Raw genomic sequence first — 24890 nt, 5'->3', positions numbered from 1 at the left:
GGAGCTTGATTTGTTCAAATTAGCAAAGATATAAAAGAGAAGTTAGATACTACAGGATGTCTTAGCCTTTCTACCAACAGAAAGCCTAATGAGGGTAAATAACATTGGAATACATGTTACTTTATGACTGTCTTAAACATTCTTTCTAAATATAGTCTTCAATCAAGCTTCTTGGGGGCAAAATGTCATGTATTTGTTGAATGGTTTTGTAGCTTCTCTGTGGCTTTGCAGCCTGTGAACCCCCATTTCCTCTGAACCATACACTGCAAGGAATGATAATCTGCATTAACCTTGATTTGCTCTAAAATTGCCATCACTGTATTTGTTCACTTGGTCATAGACAGATGTACTTCAGTGTCAGCTAGCCACCTGCAGGGATCAGTAAAAAAAGAGTTTTTTCCTTGTTCTGCAGTTGACTGCATCTCAACTGCAGATCCAGTCAAGAATATATCATCTTCCCTTGAGACATCAAAGATGGTCCGTGTTCAAGTCACTGTATGAAATAAGCCTTTCTTCTAATTTTTTATATGTGTGTGCATATATATATAAACTGATTTTTATTTTTTATTTAAGAAGTTCTTTAGTCATTTCCTTGAAGCTCATTTTAGTATGAGACATTTTCTCCTTTCTCTGCATAATGAAGTTTGTCTATTCAGTTAAACCTCATATAAGGCTCATGCCAGCTATAGTTTGGTTCCAGATTTCAGAGAGCCCTTGCAAGTGTATGATTGCCTAGCCATTCATATACTTTGATGTGATTTCTTGAGGGTATGATAATTATGGGATCACACTGGGTGAGAAGGATCAGCCTTTTACTCCCTTGGTAACTTTTCAATGTGTCAGCCAGTTTCAGGCAGTTTAACAGAGGATGCTTAAAAAATGCTATTTTTACACAATATTGACAATTATAGGTATCTCTTTAAAGAAAAGTACCCTATAATGACTTGGCTGAGGCAGTAGTTACATGTGTATTTCTTAATTAGCTTCAATATTTGCTCTGCACTATCATTTGGGGTATGTATGTCATCATCGAGTAGTGAATAAATGGAAAACTGAAAAGTGACTAAAAAAAATCTCATCTACAGAGCTGTGTAATGTACTGTGTTGGTACAACAATGGATATTGCAGCATAAGGAACAGGAAAACAATTGATGAAGCAGGACTGAGAGAGAGCAATAGGAACTCACCCCTATTAGACATCAGAGAATCCCTGTTAGCAATGAAGGTGGATGTTAAAAATGTTTCTGAGGGGAGGTCAAGCTACTGTGATTTGCAGTGTGTCTTTCACTGGACAATTCACTGGATCACTCTGGTCAGTCAGGGTCAGGAATCTAATGGATTGTTTGGTTTGTACTGGGGCAGGAACTCTGAATTGGTTTTCAAGGCTAAGGAGTTCATAATACATTTCTTCTCCGCCATGCCACCTCTTTTCTTTCCACATGCTCTGGGTGTCTCAGTGTACATTCTTCTATGTCTAGTAAGAGGTGATGCTGCAGGCTTAGCACAGTACAGCTAAAGCCAGTGAATTGCCTGACCCATTCCTCTGGAAGACAGATATCCTTAAATTGTGGTAGTAGGATTCTTGTTCATAGATTTCTTTTTGTCTTTCACTGTAAACACTTGCAAAAAGATCACAGTGAAATCCCACTACTGTCTGAAAACAAGCCCCGTTTAGATAATAAGGTTGGAACAACGAGTTTGTTGTTCCATAACATGTTGTTCCATGTTGTTCCATTATCCAAAAGATAATGCTTTTCTTCAGTAAGTTTAAAAACATTCATCATCACTAACAATACATTGAATAACTTTCTATTGTTACAAGCTTTGAGTGTTGATTTGAATTCTGAGGACATTTTTTAATGTATTTTCCTTTTTTACTTTGTTACGTTCTGCAAGTAATTCACAAGATTTGGTTTTTACCATGAAGAAAACAATAGGTAATTTTGAAACACAAAAACCCTTGAAATCCTCCAATGGATATAATTTAAAATGCTGCTGATTGAAATTCTGCCTGCACATGTTGTAATCCCTTCATAAACATGGTTCATGGATTTCAAACTGTTATTTGTAGGCTTATAAGAAATTTGTTGTAAGAAATTATCTGTCTATTATTAGCTCTTGGTGTCTTACTATAAGGCCACACAATATGTTCATGTTTCTGCAAACACTTTGAGACTGAAAGTGTTTCATACTAAAAAAACATCGATAAATCAGATACACAGAGACAGAAAACACCACCAGTTTTCCAGAAGTCTGTATAATGAAAGGTTAAATGGATATTCAAATCTGCCTATTTATTTACACATAGTCCAGCAGAGTCAAGGCTCAAAGCTTGGCAACTTCCACACTGTTTTTCAAATATGCTACTAATGGCAAGGCAGCTCCCAATACTGGCATTCAGAGGAGGAACTGAAGAGCAGGTGCCACAGCAGAAGTCTGTTATTTATCCACAGTTAAATCTTCAAACTGTAAGGACCCCCACACCAGTTACAGAACATTTTTCTTTCAAATAATATTCCTTTATGATGCCTTTAAAGTGCTATCATTACAAACACCAGAAAGTGAAGAGGGTACACATTCATTTGATTTTGAAGATTTCACTCTTGAATTACTGAAGTTCCTGTGTGCAGAAGTATGTTCTGAACAGATGTTTAACATGGCAGGAAACATTATAGATCAGAGATCTAGATAGCAACTAGGAAATGCATAACATCTGGCACCTTTTTGAAAGTAAACCTGCCAATAATTAATTACACATATGAGCCACTCGATCCCTGTCTAATGAACTGGACACTTACTAAGACATATTAGACTACGTAACAGAGGTTAACTGCTCATGTCCTCTCCTTTGTCTTTTCTTGTGTGGTCCCAGCATAACTTAAGTGTAGAAATCATTGTTGTCACTCAGTTTATATGTCCTTGTATTATATTATCATTGTTACATTAATTAGCAATCAAGATTTCTTTACAATCCAAAATGTATGGACTTCCCATTAGGCAGAAATTGAGGTGGTTCTGTTGCTTTGCTAATGGAGAAAAAAATTACTGAAAATGTGAGACTAATTGTAAAATTTAAAATCAACTACATATATCCAACCAAAGTGATTAAGAGAGTGTAGCAGTGAAAAAAAAATAAATAAATAAATACAAGCCCACAGGGAAACAAAAGCTAGTAACAATGTAAGGTAGTCAGGTTTGCTGAAAAGAGGCTCTGAAAGTTATCCTTGAAAATACAGAAGCCACTAGATGTTTGAATTTAATAAATTACTGTTAAAAGTGCTACTATAAAGAATTACATTATTAGAAACCAAACAATAACAGTTGCTGTTTTTTTGAAGCACATAAAGAAATGCACAAAATATTTGAGCCTTTAAAGATAAAGAGTTGTTTGGAATTGTTTGTGATCCTGAGGTCCCACTTACCTACAGCAGTGTTGGGCACTTTCTCACAAGTTTATTTTTCAAGCTAGTAGCCTGTATTCCAGTTGCAAACTGTAAGGCCTAGAAAGGACTGACCTTTTTGTCTTAAAACTCTATAAGTCTAAATACCTTCCCTGGTGACTTTGTACTCCTTCTTTGTCTTAATACCATCCAGGTCAGATGTCCTTCTGTCTTCCTTCTTATTCTAACTTTCAGCTTTCATGGAAAATAATGGTCTTTTTTTTTTTTTTAGTTTTGCCTCCTACTACAAAAAGAGTAGCAAGAGATCTATTTAATGTTATTTCAAGGAAACAATTTTAAAAAGATTCTTGAGAAAGTTCTTAACATATACAGCCACTACTGTAACATAGCCTGTAGGTGGACTCATCATATCAGGTATACAGCAGTGCTACATGGTAACACTGGACTAAGTTGTACAAATTTTTATTTATTTATTTATTTATTTTTTAGAACAGCCACCTTTTCCCCCCTTATTATTTTCTCTTCTACTGTCCAGGTCCAAAGAAAAACGAGGTGGTATGCCAGAAAGGTATTCGGTATCTACAGGATGTTCATGCTGTGACTTAAGCTCCCCACAGGCAGAGGTTCTCTGGTTCTTGTTCCACTTAATTCATCATTCAGAACTCAGCAGGGGATTCTGCCTGATTTTGGACTTGAAACAGTTAGGCTGGTATTTTCCCCACCCTTTGTCCTCTAAAAGCTTAAAAATTGAATCAATCTATTTTATTATCCCAGCAGTATTTTCTAGAGAACTACCAAACTCTGATAAACTATAGGGTGCAAATAACATCTCTGTATCAGATTTTGCCCAGAAAGATCTATTTCTCATGAGGCATAGTCTAATAATCCTTTTCCGTGTAGCCTGAGCTCTGTGTCCAGGTTCTTTACAAAACTAATCTCATTAGGGCTGGTCACAGTTTCTCATTCTATATTCCTTAACTCTGTGTCTACCAATCACCTGCTCTTATGACCCAGACTGAAACCTTTTAATCGGTGACCAAGTCTGCAAAATTCCCTTACTTGTCCTGATGATTAAAAAGGAAGTTCTACAGTTCATCCTGTTGGATATGGATGTGCTTTTTTCCAAGCCTTCAAGGCATAAACAAAGAATATTCCACAAAAGCTCTTGAGTCAATTAACCTTAGAAACTACTACACTTGAATCTTAAAAATATACCTATTTGTAGAGCCCTTTGTTTTTGATAGAAAAAAAAAAAAAATGTTAATGACAGCATGAACATTAATGAACCATCAAGCTTGATTTGTCTGGATGTTAACAGACTCCCTACAGACCTGGGATTATTTCTGCAAGGACTAAGAGAATATAACTTTACTATGTTCAGTCTAACTTTATGTTACAATTTACCTCCCTCAAAAAATTGAAATCTGCTAAAATTATATTGTCTTATATCACGTCTTATTTTTGTCTGTTGGTATGTGGAATTTTGTGATTCAATCCTTTTATACTAACAGTGATGTTGTCTGTGGAGATTTTCTTGCAGTGGGAAACCCTCATGCTGAAAGAACTTGTCAGACAACAGAGACAGTTATGATATGTCAAATTAAGATGGCAAAGTGATGTCAAAGCAGGTCTAGAGAGAGCCTGTAACAATGTTACTGTCAAGTAAATAAAGGAAACTGAAACACAAGAAATACAAGTTATTTCAAGAGATCTATGACTATTGTACAGTTCTGTGTTTTGAGAGACACTGTTTTAGAATGATTACCATTTGTCAGTAGGGCTTCAGGACAGGAATAAGATCTGATGGCTGCCAACTAAGGTCAGCAAAATTCAGCATGAAAATGGAGATTTATTTTTTTTCTGCTTCTTATCAAATTGTCAGAAAAGAATTACCATCTAAACTATATATTAGTTCACCAACAGTTTGCTCAACTAGATACAAAAATTAGCTGGTGGGTTATGCTAATTAGGAGTTAAAATAATTATCATCTTGGCCTTAGACATTTAGGAAGCTTCATGAGTTCTGTGAGATTTGCTTATACTTCCTGCTTGTAGCTGCACTGATTTCTCAGTATGGCCCCAGGTTTGCCAAAGAGAAGAAATATAAGTAAGTAAGGAGGACTAGTAAAGGTTAAGTGTTTTTACTGCTGTGCAACTTATGTTTTTCTCACCTTCCTTTTTTGTCATTTACCATACACACATTTCATTTGTATCATGCCATGTTGATAATAATCCCCCTAATAATAGGAAAGAATATAACAAAGAACTAGAAGGTAATAGAAGAAAGAAGGAAATGAAAGGCAATTCCTATGTTTAAAAAAAAAAAAAAAAAAAAAAAGGAGAGAAACAAAAAAGAATAAATAAGCACAGAATATAGGGCATCAAATAGGAATAAGGTACAGACATGCTAAGGAAAAGCTGATAAATTTCAGGAGAAAAATAAAACCTCATACCTAAGGAAAAAATAACATTGAATAATGCATTTGCAGGGAAATAATTATATTCTAGAGACTGTTATTTGGGATCACACTTGTGATCCATCTTGAGATGAAGAGAAAGCATCATAGGTATAGTGAAGGTATAAACATTTGCTTGTGTTAGTGAATGAAATTAATGTTCTGATTTCTGCTTGAATACTTCTTTGAAAACAATTCACTGTTGAGGTAATTGATGATACTAAACTGAGTGAGGAAGTAGACACTGGAAGGAAGAGCATCCCTGCAGGAAGACCTGGATAGACTGGAAGAGTGGGCTAACAAGAACCTTATGCAGTTCAACAAGGACAAGTATCAGGTCTTGCCCCTGGGAAAACATAGTCCAGGAGTGCAGCACAGTGCAGCTCCTTGGAAAGAGACCTGGGGGTCCTGGTGGACAACAAGCTCAAGATAAGTGAAATGTGCATATGAGTGAAGTGTCCTGCTGTGGCAAAGAAAACCAACAGGATGGTGCTGATAAAAGAAGTCATTATCCCACTTTAGTCAGGGCTTGTCAGGCCACACCTGGAATACTGTGTTCCGTTTTGGTCTCCACTGTGCAAAAAAGATGTAGACAGGCTGGAGAGGGTCCAAAGTATGTCCAAAAAGATGACTGGGAAACCTGCCATGTGAGGAAAGGTTGAGAAAATTGGGTTTGTTCAGCCTTTAGAAAAGAAGGCTTAGAGGAGACCTCATCACCATGTTCCAGTACTTAAAGACTGGCTACAAAGAAGATGGAGACACCCTTTTAACAAGGAGTCTTGGGTACAAGTTACTCCTGGGGAGATTCTGATTGGACACAAGAGTAAGATTTTTCACAATTAGAACAATCAGCCATTACAATAATCTCCCCAGGGAAGTGGTGGATTCTCCAACACTGGATGCTTTTAAGATTCAGCTGGACAGGGTACTGGGACATCTTGTCTAGATGGTGCTTTTGACAAGAAAGGTTGGACCAGTTGATCCTTGAGGTCCTTTCCAAGCTGGTATTTTATGGAAAACCAACAGGATGGTGCTGATAAAAGAAGTCATTATCCCACTTTAGTCAGGGCTTGTCAGGCCACACCTGGAATACTGTGTTCCGTTTTGGTCTCCACTGTGCAAAAAAGATGTAGACAGGCTGGAGAGGGTCCAAAGTATGTCCAAAAAGATGACTGGGAAACCTGCCATGTGAGGAAAGGTTGAGAAAATTGGGTTTGTTCAGCCTTTAGAAAAGAAGGCTTAGAGGAGACCTCATCACCATGTTCCAGTACTTAAAGACTGGCTACAAAGAAGATGGAGACACCCTTTTAACAAGGAGTCTTGGGTACAAGTTACTCCTGGGGAGATTCTGATTGGACACAAGAGTAAGATTTTTCACAATTAGAACAATCAGCCATTACAATAATCTCCCCAGGGAAGTGGTGGATTCTCCAACACTGGATGCTTTTAAGATTCAGCTGGACAGGGTACTGGGACATCTTGTCTAGATGGTGCTTTTGACAAGAAAGGTTGGACCAGTTGATCCTTGAGGTCCTTTCCAAGCTGGTATTTTATGGTGTTCTATGTTTCTATTATTCCAAAATGTTTTTCCCATAACACAGATTTGAGAGGCATGAAGGACTGAGAAAAAAGGGAAAAGAGGACTACATGTTTATTCATTGAAATAAGAAAATTGTGAGGGATCAGTAGAACATAAAATCTCAGAATAGTTTTTTTTCCCAGATGTATTGAGTAAGTGGCAATTCGCTTGGTATTGGTTCTTTTCATTTACTAATTTTTCTACAAATTTAATCACAAAAGTAGCAACTTGATCAGGAAAAGAATGGTATCATGACAAAATTTGAAAAATCTTTTAACTTTTCACATTTTTTAATTAATTTTTAAATGACTTTTTACATTAATTTTTTCTTACTCCATCCATTGAAATAAAACACCCAGGGTAGCAGCTGTGGCAGAAATTTAGCCACAACTTTGAGGAACTTATTTGAGTAATGTCATAGGATAAAGGAGGAAATCAGAAGACTTTCAAGACCATATTTTAGTTTTCACAGTAGACTGTTGGGTGTTTGGAAGAAAATTTGAATGGTTTTCTTTGAGATTCTTTCTAGGTAAGTAGGAGGTTTGGATTTTCCAGAACCTCTGTCTAAGTGTGGTTTATTTTATAGTTCTTCCAGGCTTCCAACAAAATAAAATGTTTGTAAGTTACTCAGGTGTTCTTGAAACTGAAGTGGACTTCAACAGAAAAGAAACAGTTCAATTTAATAGACATTTTCAAGATTAGAAGTGTTTCAATTTGATCAGCTGCAGTGCAGTGCGATCACCAGTTTGGTTGTTTTGACCTATTGTCTAGAAGGGGACTTTAAAAGAGAGGGAAACACATGTAATTTCCAAATTAAATTCTAGTATATAATAAGTAATGTATTGTTAAAAAAAAATTCTGCCTCATTTAAATTTAACAGAGAATTGTTTTCTTATAATTAACATTTGTCATGTATTCTTTTATAGGAAAATAATTTTGTGTTATTAATGATAATTAAAAAAATTTCTCAATTTATATATGATAGATTGATATAAATTTTAGATCTGTCCTGATACCGCAATTAGATAGGCATATTAGTTCACTACATCACAACAAATACTTGAAAAAAGATCCATCCAAACATACTGTTTTAAGAAAGGGACAGAGAAACACAAATGCATGTTGTGAGTAAATCCCACTGGGCTGTTGGCCAAGCTAAAAATTACTACAGGTGCTAAATCAAAAACTGGATCAGTTTTTAAAATCTTCAGTGAGATATTAAATTGAACAGTGGTAGTGGATTTTATTTTATAGATTAAGTGATCTCCTCATTTGCTGAATGAGAATTTGTGTATCCCATTAACACAAATGGAAAACTGTCAAAAATTCCATAAGTTGTATAAGGTTAGACTCTTCAGACTAGTGTAGCACCAGCATGAGTTTTGTCAATATCATTACACCTCATGGTATCATAGTATGAAAGTCTGTGATTTTAAGAAATAAATCATGTATACATTGTAATAAATACCCTCTCTGTGGCTATACTCTCATGGGTTTTTGCCATTCTGTGATTCCATCTGGTTATTTTGTAGTCCTCATTTAGATTCCTTTTTAGTATCTGCGGTAGTGAAGAAGTATAGGTTTCCTTAATTTAATAAAATAATTTATGAAGCTGTTACATAACATTCTTATTATTTAAAATATTATCCTAGTATTGAGATCTGGTTTATTTTACAAATTTGACTAAAAGTGCCAAACCGTTTCAGTTGGGTTTGAACAGTTTAAAATCTATTTTTCATGTTGACTTTCAGTGTTTATTTGATGTGTTTATCTTAAGATATGAGTTCTAAAGATTTCTGATAAAATTTTAAAGTTATTTCATTTCATTATCTGGATGATGCCTTTCTTAGATTTTCAGGTACTAGATATAAAGAATATCGCATGTGTTGTTCAGTGTTTCTCACCATAACAAAAAATCCTGTAAGAGTGTAACTATCTTGATCAACTACAAAAGCACTGAGTCAAATTTACATTAATCACATTTTTCTGGGTCACTCTTCTGCTCTGTAAAGGAGATCTACCCATACAAAGGATGGTCTGGAGTCCTAATGCAGCCAGCCTTCATAGTCCCTGGAGCTGGTGGTAATGTTGTGTTCTGCCAGTCAGGGCTGCTGAAGGGAATTGTTAAATCCATAACCCTGACACTGTTATTTTAGTGAGTTATGTTTTTAGAATAGCATTTCCTTTAATCTAGTAAAAGTGAAGTTGTAATTATTTTGCAACATGGCTGGGATTTCCATCTGTAGACATTCTGCAATTCCTGAATATTTGCCAGCCTTTGCTTTTCATAAATTAAGACCATTAGTGTGATTCAAATGTCTACAAAATATGTGACATATGTATGGTTCTAAACCCAATTTTGAGTGCAATCTTGCAAAACATTACATTCTGTTTTATACACATCTTGCTTTTTTTTTTCCCCAATAATTGCTTTGCTTGGAGTAAGAACATCTGTAGTTTTACATACTTAGCATTTACTTTCAAACTTTTCACTTATCTTTATGTTTTCTGTCTACTCTGTCTCTTTTCGGATTTGTGGTGAACTCACCAGCAACTTGATAATTGATTAAAAACATCAATTTGAATCTCAGTTTCTCTGAATAACAGCATACAGCAAAGAGGGAATAATGTAGATTTAAACTATCCAAGTAATTTTAATTAGTGGTCAAAAAAGGAATCCTAAGTTTATTTCTTTGATTGTAAGTTGGATTTAGCAAAATATTTCAAGAAAACATTTGCTGTAAGATTTTGCTGGCAGAAGACATTTTGCAAGAACAAATAAACTTGAAGGAAAAGTCGTATTTCCAACCAAAATATTTCTATCGCTTTTTTCCTAGTGTTGTCACAGCCTAATCTTGCTTTAGTTTCTGTCACCAGTGTGAACTGTCCTTGAAACTTTGTTGTGTCATTCCTAACAAATATTGAACAGAGTATAAGGGAACAGTCTATCAAAAATGAGGACAAAATTTGCAAACTGTAATTACCGGTGGAAAATTCCTACTCTGTAGGCACAGAAGTCAGTGAGGATTATGGGAAGAGATACCGTGGTATGAGTTACTAGTACTTACAGTGAACAATTTCAAACAATATAGTTTTGTTTAAAGTCCATGGAAGACTGTATCAGTAGGAAATAGAAAATAGCTGAAAATAGTAAAATGCAAGTTAAAAAGGAAAATTCTAGTCCCCCCCCCCCCCCCCCCTCAGTTTTAGGACCTTATGCTCATGTCTAAGTACATTTTATGCATTTTTTACATGTTAATAAAATAATGCATATATTATTTTGTCATAAGCATTTATTTTCTTTACAAAGCTCCTGTAGCTTTGATGACATGCTGTACAGGAGTAATAAAGGCTGCATTTTCTCTGTGAACTGGGCTAAGTGGATTAAACTTTCTCAAGCTTTTTATTTAGCCATACCTGAGAGTTTCAGTTTAGTAGAAGCTGTAATTAAGTGGAAGATTGCTGCAGGCTCTAAAGTGTGTTTATTTGTATCTTTTTTTCTAAGTTGAACATAAGATATAAAAACATTTAACTTTTGTTTTTGCTAATATTACAATTGATTCCAGTTCCAATAAAGGTTTAAGTTGACACAAAGTAAAATCATTGAAAGAAAATGTAGGCAAACCTTGATAAAGACCAGATGAAATTGTGGTGGTATTCAGTTAGACCCGTACACACATTGTATTAATAATAATAAAAAGAAGTTCAAAACTATGATCTTATTTCAGAAGGATTTTTTTTTTAATTGATTTTATCAGCCTACTTTATATTTCTTCAAAATAGAAATTCACACTGACTAGTTCAGCATGGTGACTTCGAGGTTTTGTAACCATGACTTCAGTAATGCCACAGGCATGACTAAAATAGTATAGTTTAAATTATTCTTTTTTTAGACATTAGTAAGTTGTAGTGAAAAGAAATGATTAGCATATCTTTGGGCCAACAGAAGAACACTGAAAAAGAAGTCAAGTAAACCAGAGCATTTCAAGATAATTGCCAGGCATACATCATTTATTTCAGATTAGCTAAGGTCATGCAGTTGATGCTCCCAGTTTTTGCATCCATATATGTGATCATTGTTGACATCGAATTGCTGAATTTTGATGGCTATATTTAATGAACTGAGAATAGACCATGAAGAAAAATACTAAGAACAGCAAATATAAAGAGCACATACTCCATTCAGTTAAACAGTGACCTTTTTAACCTTGCTGTATGCAGGAAATATCCACTTGTATTTTAGTAATTACATTAGCTTCCTTAATGGCATTTGATACAGATGGTATAGGAAGAACTTATCTGCAGCTGAAGAATGCAGGCAACAGTTTAGTTTGAATTGCAGATACTTTTTCTTGTTGGAGTTAAGTGGTGGGGGGAAAAGAACTGAAAAAAATGTTTGTGTGCTCTCCTCAATTAGAAAAGCCATTCTTTTTCTAAGCTTGTCATCATTCTTGTTCCTCATTATGTTAAAACTAATAAAATTTTGCACACATTCTTTGTCAAATCCTGGAAAACGTTAAAAAAGAAGAATAAATGCAATTGTTAGTGCATTTGGGACTTAGGAAATTGATCTTTATTCTGATTCATGCTACAATTCTATTTTTGTTTTTATTAAGGTACCTTAACCAATTTGTGTTCTTCTCTTCTGTCTGTAAAATCGGAGCATAACATTTTCATCCTTTTTTTTTTGTATTTTTTTCTATTAGAATATATATTGTCTTCTGAAGGAAATTATTTAGTGTCTGTACCAAGCCAAAAGCAGTGAGGCAATTCACACAAGTTGGACTTCCTAGAACAGAGGATCATACAAATTTAAAAACTAAGAGCATTAAAAGAATATATTTTCTGGTCTATGTAGGGTGAGTTAAACAGTACAGAGATGGTGATTCTTCCTTAATTTACTCCTATAGCTTTTGATTATGTGTGGGATCCTCATAAGCCAGAGATTGCATTCTGACAGGTTTTCCTAGTGGGCAGAAATGTATCTGTCCTCCATTAGGTCTGATCTGTTTTTATCAGTGTCTACTATTGACTCCACAACAGCTCTGACAGTAAACTCGGAAGATTGTGTTTTGTGTAACAGGAAAAAAAATATTTATTTCAAATCTTAACTGCTTAATAAGGAATAAGCAAAAATGGGAAGAAGCACAAGGGACACAAAAACAGAGCCCTTGGCAGCTAGGAAGGAGGAAATGAAGCATATAATAGAGGGCACACACACTTTCCCTCATACAATTTGAGTGGAAGGAGTCCCTGAAGTGGGAGTAGGAGACTGATAAGCAAGAAACTTATAACATGAAATGGTGACCCTGCTATGAATGTTTCACATTTCTGTATTGTTTTACTTCAAGAAATGTATGCTGTGAATACTTAAAATTGAATAGAAATTATCTCTATTTCCTTCTTCCCATCCATCAAGATGCATGGGATTCTCCATTGTCTGTCTCAGCTCCCCCCGTTTTAGCTTATTTATAACTAGAGTGCTACACACGTAATTTCTGCTGTGGACTGAGCTCTCTGCAAAGGATATTCCTTGCATCCATCTTTGACACCATGGACTTCCTTTATGAGACTTTCCTATCTCCCTCTGTATTTTCACATATGAAAAGTGTTACAATCTCTAAGATAGTTAATTGTTTCTTTTCAGCATTAAAACTAGCCTCACAGAATGCCAAGTTTTGAATAGCACTGGTTATGAGAGTTGTTAGTGGCTATTATCTATGGGTTGTTTCATCAGCAGGCAATTGCAGAGCTGATTACAACTCATGGGTGTGCTGATGTGCTAACCAGATGTCAGTTCTGTGTCCTCATTTTCTGAATTTCACCAGAATCAGTTTGATTTTCCTTTCCGATGCTAGAATGCTACATCCAAGCTTGCAGTTCATTAGATGTGATATACAAAAATTATCAAGAGATATCTAGACAAATAGCAAAAAGACATCCATTTTAAGTCAGATGACCGCATCACTCAATTCCGTAGAATCACTAGGCAATTAAAAAATTAGATATAGTATATAAAAATTCTTATTATTGTGAATAGAAAATTTTGCACTAAGGTAATTATGACTTCCTTCCAACAGAGAGTCCTGTTTTATTATGTATACAGCATTTGTGTCATTAGGACTACATCATCATTGTTATCTGGATGATAATCATGAGTACTTATCATAGCTTTATATCATTTTAGGCATGTTTGGCTTTTTTCATGCTCCAAACTTTTTTTATATTGTTTGAAGCTACACAGGTGGCTTAAGTATCACCAACTGTCTTTGAAAATTAAGAACTTCTAATTTAATTAATTAAGCCAGGAAATATTATTATGAGTTTCTTTTCAAAGTGTATATTTTTCATCTAATTTTAGCTTTTTTTTTTTTTTTTGAAACCTGGTGAAGATGCAAAGAAATTACTGCTGATGCGTAAACATTTGTTATGTAATTTAATTACTTTATTTTTCATAACTGTGTATGAAGCTTATTCTGGGAACATTTCTACTCTTAGCGTAAAATCAAAAGGTAAAGGCAAGTACAAGTTTAGAAGACTGTAGCATGGGAATATGTTTCCAAGAGTGTTATTTTGCCTTGATCATGTTTTAATACACCTGAGGTCTGAATTTGAAAGATGATAAGTGAATGTGTGACAGAAAAGGTTTGGTTGATTTTTTGGTTGTTTTTTTGTTTGTTTGTTGTTTTTTTGTTTTTTTGGGTTTTTTTTGTTCTACAAAATATGAGGTGGATTCATAATAAACCAGAGAACATTCTGTGATAAAATATTTTATATGTCTGTGCTACCTGCATTGGCTTAACTACAGAGTCTTCTGTTTGGATTTTCTTTGTCAGCTTTCAAACAGTGGAAGTAGCCTGCAGGTGATAAGTATTCCATTAATCTTGTGATCCTCTAGCACTTGAGCATGAGAATAGCTGATCAATTACAGCAATTGTCTCCCTAAATGAGCTTTGCACATCTGCCTCTTATTTCATTAGTTAACTGTCTACCCATATATCTGATAGAATGGAATTCTAGTGGCTTCTTACAGCTTGTTCTGTGTTACTATACAATAAGGATGGGGTTGTTAGCAAAATAGGCACAAAAGGGTATTTATCCACTACCCACAATAAATATATGTGCTATTGTGTGGGAGTGCTTTTGTCTTTAATCGCTGTGTGTGGAAACCTACTTAAAGCACATCAGTTTGCTTTTCAGCTTCCTATTTAGTCTTCAGTTGTAAGCTTTGTATTTGTGAATTTGTCATTTTTAAAACACGACCAAAGTGTTTCCGTGCCCTAAACCATCATATCAATGTCTATGTGATTTTAGATAACAGAAGCTACCATATATAAAGTTTAAGAGTAGAAGTATAGTTTCCTCCTTGTCTCTTTACAATGCATTTTTTAAACACTTATATATGATAGCCTTCTCTCAGAAAGTAAATTTCCATTTCTGAAGCTGCAAACAAGTATTTTATAATAGCGGTGATGTTATTAGGTATTGATTATTTAAATGAAGTACAAAACAATGAGTAACAGTTACACAGTTAACAGTTCAAGGTTTGTTTTAAGAAACATGGCCTACAAATTATGCTTTATAATTTTAATTAAAATAAGATTCCACACTAATACCTCTTTCATTAATACTCAAGCTTTCAATTACAGAAAATTCAATTACCAGATGAAAATTAAAATAATTTCTAAGCAGAGGCCTTATTCTCTGCCTTCTAATATCTGTTCAGTTTATTCTTAAGAATTTACAGGATTTAATATTCAAGGGTTTTTTTTCTCATATTTATCATATATTAAATTGCTTTGGAGGACATAGATATTTATTTATTTATTTATTTATTTATATGATAGTGAACTAAGCTAAATGCCAAAAAAGACTTAATTAAAAAACATTCTGTCCTGAACCTGGTATAGATTATTCCAGGTATTTCTTTGATGCTTTCTGAACATTTAAGTATTTTTGAATTTTAAATTCTCAGGTAATGGTGTTTGAAACTTATTTCAGTGAATTTGAGTAATACAAAATATACATTACAGATATTTCATGGAATTTCTGAAACCATGGAGCTATAATAACTAAATATCACCAATCTTTTAAAGTAATTTTTGACTATTTGTTGCAGGTCTGGTTTGTATGAAGTCGAGTACTTCAGTGGTTGAACTTGTTATGCTGCTTTGTTCACAGGTAAGATATTCTCTGGTTTTAATTGTATTAGTTTCTTTGCATAGCGCTGGATTACTGCCAGCCTAAGAATTGTATCTTTCTGTTTGTTGCATTTTTCCATCTCATTATAAGAAAATACAAATTAGTCTCTTCTGGTAACATATAAATTGTAGACTGTTTTTTTAAATATTCCTTAGTTTCTCTATATTCACAGAGTATACAATATATATTTGCATTTGTTTTGTAAAAGTGTATGGATGTACATTATACACTTTTGCTGTATATGAACTCTCTTTCAAGCCAGCCGCCATTTAGAATACATAAACAGGATACTGTTGTCATAATTTTATGTTGAAGTCTGTCTTTGAATTAGTAATATTTTAAAACCTTACATTGTGTTGACTTTATTACTTTTAATATATATGACGTAACTTATTGCATATTTATTGTAGCTGTCACTTTATAAAAAGCAGAGGAACATGGTTTAGATACTCCTCAAGAACTCTACAGAAGCAGAGTATTTAAAAATACTGTGGTTAATTATTGGGGTTTTTAGCGTAGCAGCAATGTGTTTCTCTGACTTCTGAATCAATTAACATTTTTAATTGCTTCACAAGTAAAATATTCAAAACTAAAATAATTCCTCCTACTGTTTGGATTGTTTATATCTGAATTTTAATTTTATTTCTTTTGTCAGAAGTGTTATTGGCTAATTTCATATATATAGCTTTTTACTTTAAACTACGAGTAATAACTTATCAACAAACATTTTAGAATTTTGCTCATTTTTGTAAAATATAAGAAAATTACAATGACCTAACAGATCCAAATAACTTCACAAGTTTTTACACTTCTCTGAAGACTTATTAATAGTGTTTCATTTACCAAGTTCCCCACAGATTTATAATACCAGTTAAACTCATACCAAGTTAATATATAAAATGGTCAGGTTAACTTGTTACATTATTACCAAGGAAAATTACTTGCCCGTAGCTTTACTTCATCATTCACTGCCTGCACATGGACAACATGCACTGACAACATACTGAAAACAATGAGTTTCCAGGAGTAATTGAATGGAAGATCTACTTTTGAGGAATGTATCTAAAAATAATTAACATTTGCAACTCATTTTGGGGCAGGGGGTTCCAACTTACCTGATGGTTGCCAGTCTGTAGGTTGCATTTCTTCAAGCTTGTGTCATAAGGAAATCATTAAACCTTTTTTTTTTCTTCTTCTTCCTTTTTTTTTTCTTCCTCTTTTAGCCCGGGGTGGGTATTGGTTAAGGAAAAGTAAAAGAAAAATACATCCCTGTCAGGAATCCTCAGTGGGTTTTGAACTTCAAACCTTCTCCAGCAGGGCACTTGAAAAATTTGTTACCTAATGGTGAAGTCCGGGGTTCCAGGAAAATTCCAAAAGATCCATTAAGGCTTTTGAGATCTATGTTCATGTCATGTAACCTTTTTTTTGCCCTTTTTTTTTTTTTTTTCAGCAGCTTTTGAAACATTTTCTTGAAGGAAGGAATAACTTACAGTCCTTTCTTCCCTAGCCTTTGGTTTTACTGCAGTTCTCAGGAATAAAGTGGAATGTAGCATTAGGGTCTAGTGTCTTTGATGGCCTCATCATCTAATCATAGGTTTAACATTACTCATTTGCTGGCTCCAGGAATTCCTGCCATTAAGGGCCCTAGAGATGAAACTTTGCCTCAAATATTGATTGAGAGGAAGAGAGAAATTTAAGCTCTTTCTGCAATGCTTTTTCTTTAGACATCCCAGTAAAGCTATGTAACAAATGCAGCTAAATCAATTTGTTATTTTTATTACTATTCTACATGGTATGCATTATTTAAAATTATTTGACTATTTTAAAAATAGGATTCATTTTATACCTGAAATATTGTGAAGACCTAATTATTTTGAAGTTTTGAGGATTTATTCATTTTCCTCTGTGTTTGCTTGGGAGAGCTATTTTCCATCTACCCAATTACATAGGGAAACGGCAAGCTTTTAGTTTTTATACTTCATCTTATACTTCAGAGTTGTTTCCCTGTCTTCTAAATAAAGAAGATTTTGTGTCCTGATGTCCATTTATTACTAAGTACTTCAGAAGCTAATGCTGTAATGTTTGTTGTTGGAGAAATGTTAAATGTTTCTACAGAAACTGGTCAACAGGGGGCTGTAATGGTGCAAAATGCATTCTCCTACCCTCACTTTCCTAACTCCTGTAAATTGCTTCTGTAAATTGCATCTCCATGGAATATTGTATTTAATCCTATAGCTGTACTAGATGATCAGATATGTAGTTCTATTAATCTGCAGGAAAATTTTGTTATTTTTTTCTATTTACATATTAAAACTATTTGTCAAAAGAAAACATGATGTTAATGGTATAAAAATACTAAAGCATAAGATGGCTAGAAGAAAATGGCAGACAGACAAATATCATAATCCTATAGCTAACAGAACTAGGAATTAGGAGTTCAGGAGATGTTGTCTGCAGCCAATGAGGTTAACTCATCTCTATAAAAAAAGAGATAGAGCTACCTGATCTTTTCTATATGATAAATTGAGTAATATGAACTGGAAAGATTATATAAAGTATTGCGTTTTTTTAGTCATCCTAATGTAACTAGGACTTTTCTTCCTAACATGGGTAAACCCTTCATATTCAAATTGAATGATATTTTACAGCTTACATGGGGAAGTTTCAAAAGTGTCACTCAAAAGATGGATGACGATATTAAAAATCTTTGAAAAGTACAATTTTGTTTGCACAGAACAGAGTAACTTTAGACATTGAAAAGGAAAGGGAAATACAAAGTTTGTTTTCCTTTAATTTGCTACAGCAAATTAGATGCTTTTATGCTCTTTATGTTGGAAATTCCATGTTAACGACTACAGATTAGCAAGGATGTCAGATTTTTTTTTCTTATCTGAGCTCCCGAATAAAATCAACATTGCCAGCGGCTCACGTCCAAGGTATGGTCTAAATTTACATGAAATATCACATTACAAATGTCTGAAGGTACATGTCATGGATAATTCAGTTCATATGGGCAGCCTTTTAGACTTTGAGGGATATGCAATCAAGCCTTTCCCCAGAGGAATTTGGAGTTTCTGTGAAAAATACATTTTAAGTTTTAAAGGAAATCCTGTAGGGATAGTGCATCATTTGTAGGTTTGGGGAAGAACAAAAAGTTCTATTCTTTGTATTTTCAGAATCTCTCTTGTACTGTAATTTGCTTCCCTGCACCCATTTTATTTTTTTCCTAGTATCACCTACTTTACTAGATTAAAATTTAGGTTAATTTAAAGGCTTTATTTTCTCCATTTCTTATATAAACCAAAAGCATACATCCAAGTACTTGAAATATATTTTTTCTAGATAATTCATAATAAACATATAATGATTTTCACTTTTCATAAATTAGGCATTTTCATTTGGATTTAGTCTATTTTAACATAAAACGGATGAAGATGTGTTATGTTTGACAAGATCTGTGCTTGATTAGCTGGTCTTTGTTCTCCCAGCCTAGTTGAGCATGTCACAGCTGTGTTGCTGTTAGAGTGGCAGATTTCTTCAATAAACCATACAATTTAAAAAAAAATAATAATAATTTTGCAGTATAGTCCCTTCTTACATCAGATTTAGATTTCAACTACTTTTTTCTTATTCTCTTTTTTTTTTTTTTTTTTCCTTCCCTATCCAAAACACTACAATAGTTTCTAATTACTTCCAGATCTTTTGCAAATTTTTCACTCTGGGGACACGGCTTCTGCAGGAACTGAGTGATGTTATCTCAAAGACAGAAAATCTCATGCCACTTGTATTTTTTTTGTATCTAACTTACCTATTAAGAGGAGAAAATTATTTTCTTACACAGAAAATACTGTCTTAGTATTTAAGACATCTTGCTACTTGACTTGTTTAAAAATATAACTGTTACAATGCATAAATGGTTACTTGAGAAAAAAAAATTCTTACATAATTTGTGATGGTAGAATACATATAAAATACCACAAATTTCAAGATTTTGTAGTTTCCAATACATCATTCATTCTGTTGATTTCCCCTCCCCCTATGTTGGAAGTTTGATCAAGGTTGTAATTCAGAAGCCTCCAAAGGAAGTATCAAAACTACACTGAAAATAATCCATTTCTGAATCACTATGTTGAGGAAAAAGATTTATTTTAGATGATATCCCTTGTAAATAGCCTTGTATTTGAAAAACTGGATGAAGAATGAGGAAAAGGATGTACAAACCAAGAAATTCTTTACTTAAAACTGGCAATTAGAACCTGTTAGGAGATTCTCAAATAAATGATAACACATAGTTCCTTTTATAATTGAGCTGTAAGTAGACTCTGTAAATTGTTTATTTTAATGAAAAAATATAGAACTTAAAGGGCCTAAAGCAAACTATACCAGGAATACATCCATAACTTGACAAACTCCAATATGTAATTAATGGGTAAACTGAACTTCAGTTAAGCCTTTCAAACGTTGGTTAACAGTGTGAGCCTCATAAATGAGTTGTGTCTGTCCACTTTGTCATATCTAGTAACCTGGAAAAAGCTACTTGGGCTGAATCCAGTCTCTCCATATCACAGGCAGCCATTCTGTACATAATTAATCAAAAAAGATCTGTGAAGGATCTGCTCCCATGCAGCACAGTCCATGAAACACTTTCCAGCAGTTTGACACATGTAAAACACAGTAGTTGTACACTATGTCTACTATAGCAATCAAAACTATAAAGTAGCAAAATTGGATAGAATGCAGGAGCAGGGAAGATGAAAGTGCACTGCCTGTTGTCCTAAGTGGCAAGAAAATATCTTAAACAATATCAAGAAATTAATCCCACTCCAAGAAGAGGTGGAAAACCAACCAATGAAACAAAAAACCTATAAAGATGTGCCTTGACAGTACAGGTTCAATGGAAATTCTCACTGAGGAAATGTGGTGACAAGTTTAGCTCTGAGAATTTAGGAAGACCCATCAACCAGGCACTGCAGAGATTTCAGTACGCGCTAGCACATCTAAATGTGCAATCTGCCTCAAAGTATGGAATAGCTCTTGGGCTTCAGAAACTGGGCAGCTGCCCAACACAGAAACCAAGCAGAAAAAATAAATCCTTTTCTGGTCCCTATGGCTGACCAGAACAAGCCCTGAAATGTGGGATTCATATAATAGAAACACAATCCATGCTTCCTGATACTAAACATACTGTATTGAAGACTTTCTAAAAAAGTTTAAGTAGGAATTCTTCAGCTCTACTGTACAGTGCCTTCTTATCAGGCACCATCCTCATAACTATCTTACCAGGCTCCATCTTAAAACGGTTACCGTTATTTCTGTACTACACTGTATGTCTATGTTACATTTTAATTCCATGCGTTATTAGAACCCTTTTAATTTTAATTATATGTGTATTTGTAATAATTTTATATCTGTTTACTCTTGTTGCTAGTATTAGATTCAACTGTAATTATGCTTGTTGGTCTTTATTTATTCCATCCAAAAGTATTCCTAGGGTTTTCATAATACATAGGTTTTTTTATAAATGATAGCTCTTCCAGAGTAACTGTGATAGTAGCATACTAACAGAAGTGTTTACTATTTGTCTTTTTAATACCTACTGCGGTGGAAAGGCTAAAAGCTGCTTCTCCTAAATCTAAAGAACAATGAACCTAGGACTTAATCTACTTGGTAAATTAAGTCTGTTATAACTTCAATGATGAAATTAAGGTTGATTATGCAAATTCCTATGGAAGTGTAACTTTTTAATCTTTCTTTTTCCTAATCATGAAACAAGTTGGATGTTTTACCTTTGGCCATGTTTTCCCATTTGTCCTGTTGCCTTATCCACTGTCTCTGTATTTGTACCAGTGCAACTGGGAGGAGACAATGCTGCATATCATATCATTGCAAAAGTTAGAATTAAATTTTGATGTAGAAGGGAAGGACCCATAGAAGCACACATGCAAATATACAGAAACTCATTGTTTCAATAATCCATTTCTTCAGCATATATTCAAAACTTTTATTCTAACAAAGTTCTGGATCTGCTATATTGCTTCTTAGCTAACCCCACTTCTGTAACAGTGCTGATATTTATAAGACTAACTCACAAACATATTTGAAAACTGTTCAGATGTTTGTTTCCTGGCTTAGTGGATTAAGATGGCTGAGAACCTAGTTCAAAAGCCACCAGAACTACTAGAAGAGAAGGATTCCAGCTTGCAAATCTGGGAGCACAGAGAAGAGAGAAGAGTTCATGGTAGCAAGCTGTAAATTCAAATCACTGCATCTAAGGAAATCGTGTTCTTAGGCTGTGGTTTCAGTGATCAGCTTAGGCTTCTCTCTGGCGCAAATCACACTGGCAGAGGTATCGTATCTTCTACGTTACCTAGCTCCATGTTCCTTCTTGCTCCCTTTCACCAATACATGCAATGGTGGAAACAGTCACGTCAAAATAAAAGGTAACTCTGGCTAAAATAGTAATTTTTAACTGACTACTTCTAGAGGAGCCATGAAAGCAATAGTTCATAGCAGGTGGCAGGTAGGACAGCTGGGGCTGTAGGAAAGAAAGACTGCCTCTGTGGCAGTCAAGAAAAAAAAAAATAAAACAATTAAAAAAAAAAAAAAACAAACAACAGGAATTTTGGCATTTGATAGGAGAGAAATAAGTTAAAACAACAACAACAAAAAAAAATCCCACAGATTGTCAAACACTGGACAAAGCACTAAAAAGGTGTATGAAAATGTCAGTCATATAGCTCCAAACTGAGGCCTTGTAACTTCACTTTTTACCACAGGCTGAAATTTAAGTTCAATAAATAAAATCTCTGTAGCTTAAGCAAGTACTTTCTCTAATATTTTTGTCTCATTTGGACTGTATTAAGCTCCAGCAAGAGAGAAACATTTCTACTGTGTCTTTATCTGCTTTCAAATCTGGTACAGCTTAAACATGTACTTTTGTTTTGATGTTGATTTGGAACTCTTTGCTATCCAGAACATGGCCTATACCCAAATAGGTTGTTATACACACTTCAGGTAATTTCCAAAAACAGAAATGAACTCCAGTACAAGCTACAGGGGAAACAGAAAACTTTTTCTTTTATATTTTTTTTACTGTGGAAATTAAGTAGTTTGTTGAGGAGGGGAGAGTGTGTTGGGTTTTGTTTGGTTTCCTCCCCCCCCCCGCCACCCCTGGTGTTTCTCACTTGCTTTACTGAATTCTGGAAGTTTTCTAAAAGATGATCATTTTGCGTTTGTTTGTTTTGGGGTTTTTTTTTTTACACTAAAGGTGTGTCAGAGAATTTTCTTGCGGTAATTCCTTGTCTATGTGTGGAGTATCTTCCAGCCCAGTCTCAGTCTTCATCTCTTGGCCATATGTTTCTGATAATCTAACTTTCAAATGTAAACCATTAGTGTGTTCTTTCCTACTTGTTGGGCAATTTTACTTTCTTGATTATTCTGGAAGATGTCCTTCCAGATCCCCATACACTCAGAAAACTGCTTCTATGTTTTGCCATCAGTCATAAGCAGGATCTCTTCTTCAATATCTTACACCAGAGTCATCATGGAACTTCTGGTCCTTTCTCTTGCTGGTCTTTGTCAGGGTATTTTTGCCAAAAAATGTCAAAGTAAATTTATTGCACATCAGTGAGATGCTGATCTGAACCTCTTCTCAATTCATGGCAAAACAGGCAAGATCACAAAACTGTAAGAATTACTTTCCCCTTATCCTAACATGGTAAATTATCTCTATTAAGTTGCCTACAATTGAGAAGGATCTTAAATTAGAGGAAAACACCTAGAAAGTTGAAGAGTCAACTGACATTACTTAAAGGGCTGAGAAAGGGTGCAAAATCTCATTATTGAAGACCATCATTATTAATAAATATACCACAATTTTGAGGGGTTTATAAATATGATGGAGACAATGTGAGGAGTAGTTTTCTGTACATCAAAAGGTCTTATTTTTAACAGGGCATTTTGGAAGACTTCAAATTAGTCTTCTTTTGGGAGACTTCAAATTAGTTATCCTCCTCTAACTCAAGATTGGTTGAGTAATAATTAATCCTATTTAGGATTAATAGCCATACATAGCAACACATGTTGTTAATAATAATTTTAGTGTCTCTTAAATGAATAACTATTTTTCCAGTCAGGAAGCAAGCTCTAGAATTTGTGGAGATGCATGTATCTTCTAACACATATCTTCTGTCTGTAGAATTTCTACAAGGTGATTAAGGTTAGTGTTGTATCATCTAAATAAATTTGTCAGTTTCTCCAGTGTCATTTGGATAATGTAAATGTTTTTGCAATTGTGGATTTTTTTTTCTCTTTTCTTCTAAGATACCAAGGAAAAGTTCCTCTGGGAATGTTTGACTTTATTTCCAAGATAAATTGGATAATTACCATAGGTGATTGGAAGGGCAATGGGTCTGTGTGTTTCCAAGAAACCGAAAAATTAACATATCACTCCAAGTCAAGAAACTAGAAGAAAAATGAGGCTTTAGTCTTGTGAAAGTGAAATCTAAAATCTATTACCTTTGTTTCATTGTTAAAGTCACATTCACATAAATAGTGTTGTGAAAGTTTCACATTCTTTTCCTTTCTGTGATTTGGCCAGAAGTCTGGTGTATTCTAATGCTTGCAAATTTGCCTTCCAGGAGGATATCATCAGTCATTTTGCAACTTCCTTATTGTGAGAAATAGTAACTTTTAAAATGGATGACCTATCATAAAATACAAAAATTGATCCCAAATTTGCTTGAAAGAGTAGACCAAAAATACATTTTATTTATCATCTATCAGCAGTAAGCATGTCGGTGTGAGAGAAGGATAAAGGCAATAAAATTTGAATTCTTAGAACTGATTCCCATTCAAAACAATAATGGAAGGTTTTAAGACTCCAATATCTTTATATAAATTCTTTTAGGAATGGTAAGTACAGTCCTATGATCTTAAAAAACTGTATAATCTTCTCAAAAATTTATGAGTACCTGCTCAAAAAATTATGAGGCTGTATTTTGAAATCAGCTGGTTTTCCTGTTTTTACCTACTTTTAATGGACATAGTTTTCTGCCATAAAGAAACATTTCCTTCAGTCTTGTAAGATTTCCTTTGAATGTTTTCCTCTTAAAGGAAGTAAAGCAAGTTATTGGTGATTTTAGAAGATAACTTCACAACATGGAGTTCAAACTCAAGCTAAATTACATGCATGTTGTGAATTACAAACACATTTTTATAAAAATTCCTCTTCCTTCTCCTGATAAAAGGTAG

At 34.2% G+C, this 24890-nt stretch overlaps 1 protein-coding gene across 1 annotated transcript in view; it reads left to right on the top strand.

The window, feature by feature from the left end:
* LOC104528917 (neurobeachin-like) overlaps positions 1-24890 on the top strand; it is a gene marked incomplete at both ends in the record, with an annotated part of 163664 nt that overhangs the window by 58100 nt on the left and 80674 nt on the right. The window contains 1 exon segment of the mRNA XM_029086247.1: positions 15556-15617. Coding sequence (XP_028942080.1) covers positions 15556-15617 — 62 coding nt within the window.

This window comes from Antrostomus carolinensis, unplaced genomic scaffold, assembly GCF_000700745.2.
Source record: "Antrostomus carolinensis isolate BGI_N321 unplaced genomic scaffold, ASM70074v2 scaffold12068, whole genome shotgun sequence".
NCBI classification, from domain to species: Eukaryota; Metazoa; Chordata; class Aves; order Caprimulgiformes; family Caprimulgidae; genus Antrostomus; species Antrostomus carolinensis.
The sequence above is the reverse complement of the archived record's forward strand: the minus strand, read 5'-3'. Positions and strand labels throughout refer to the sequence as shown.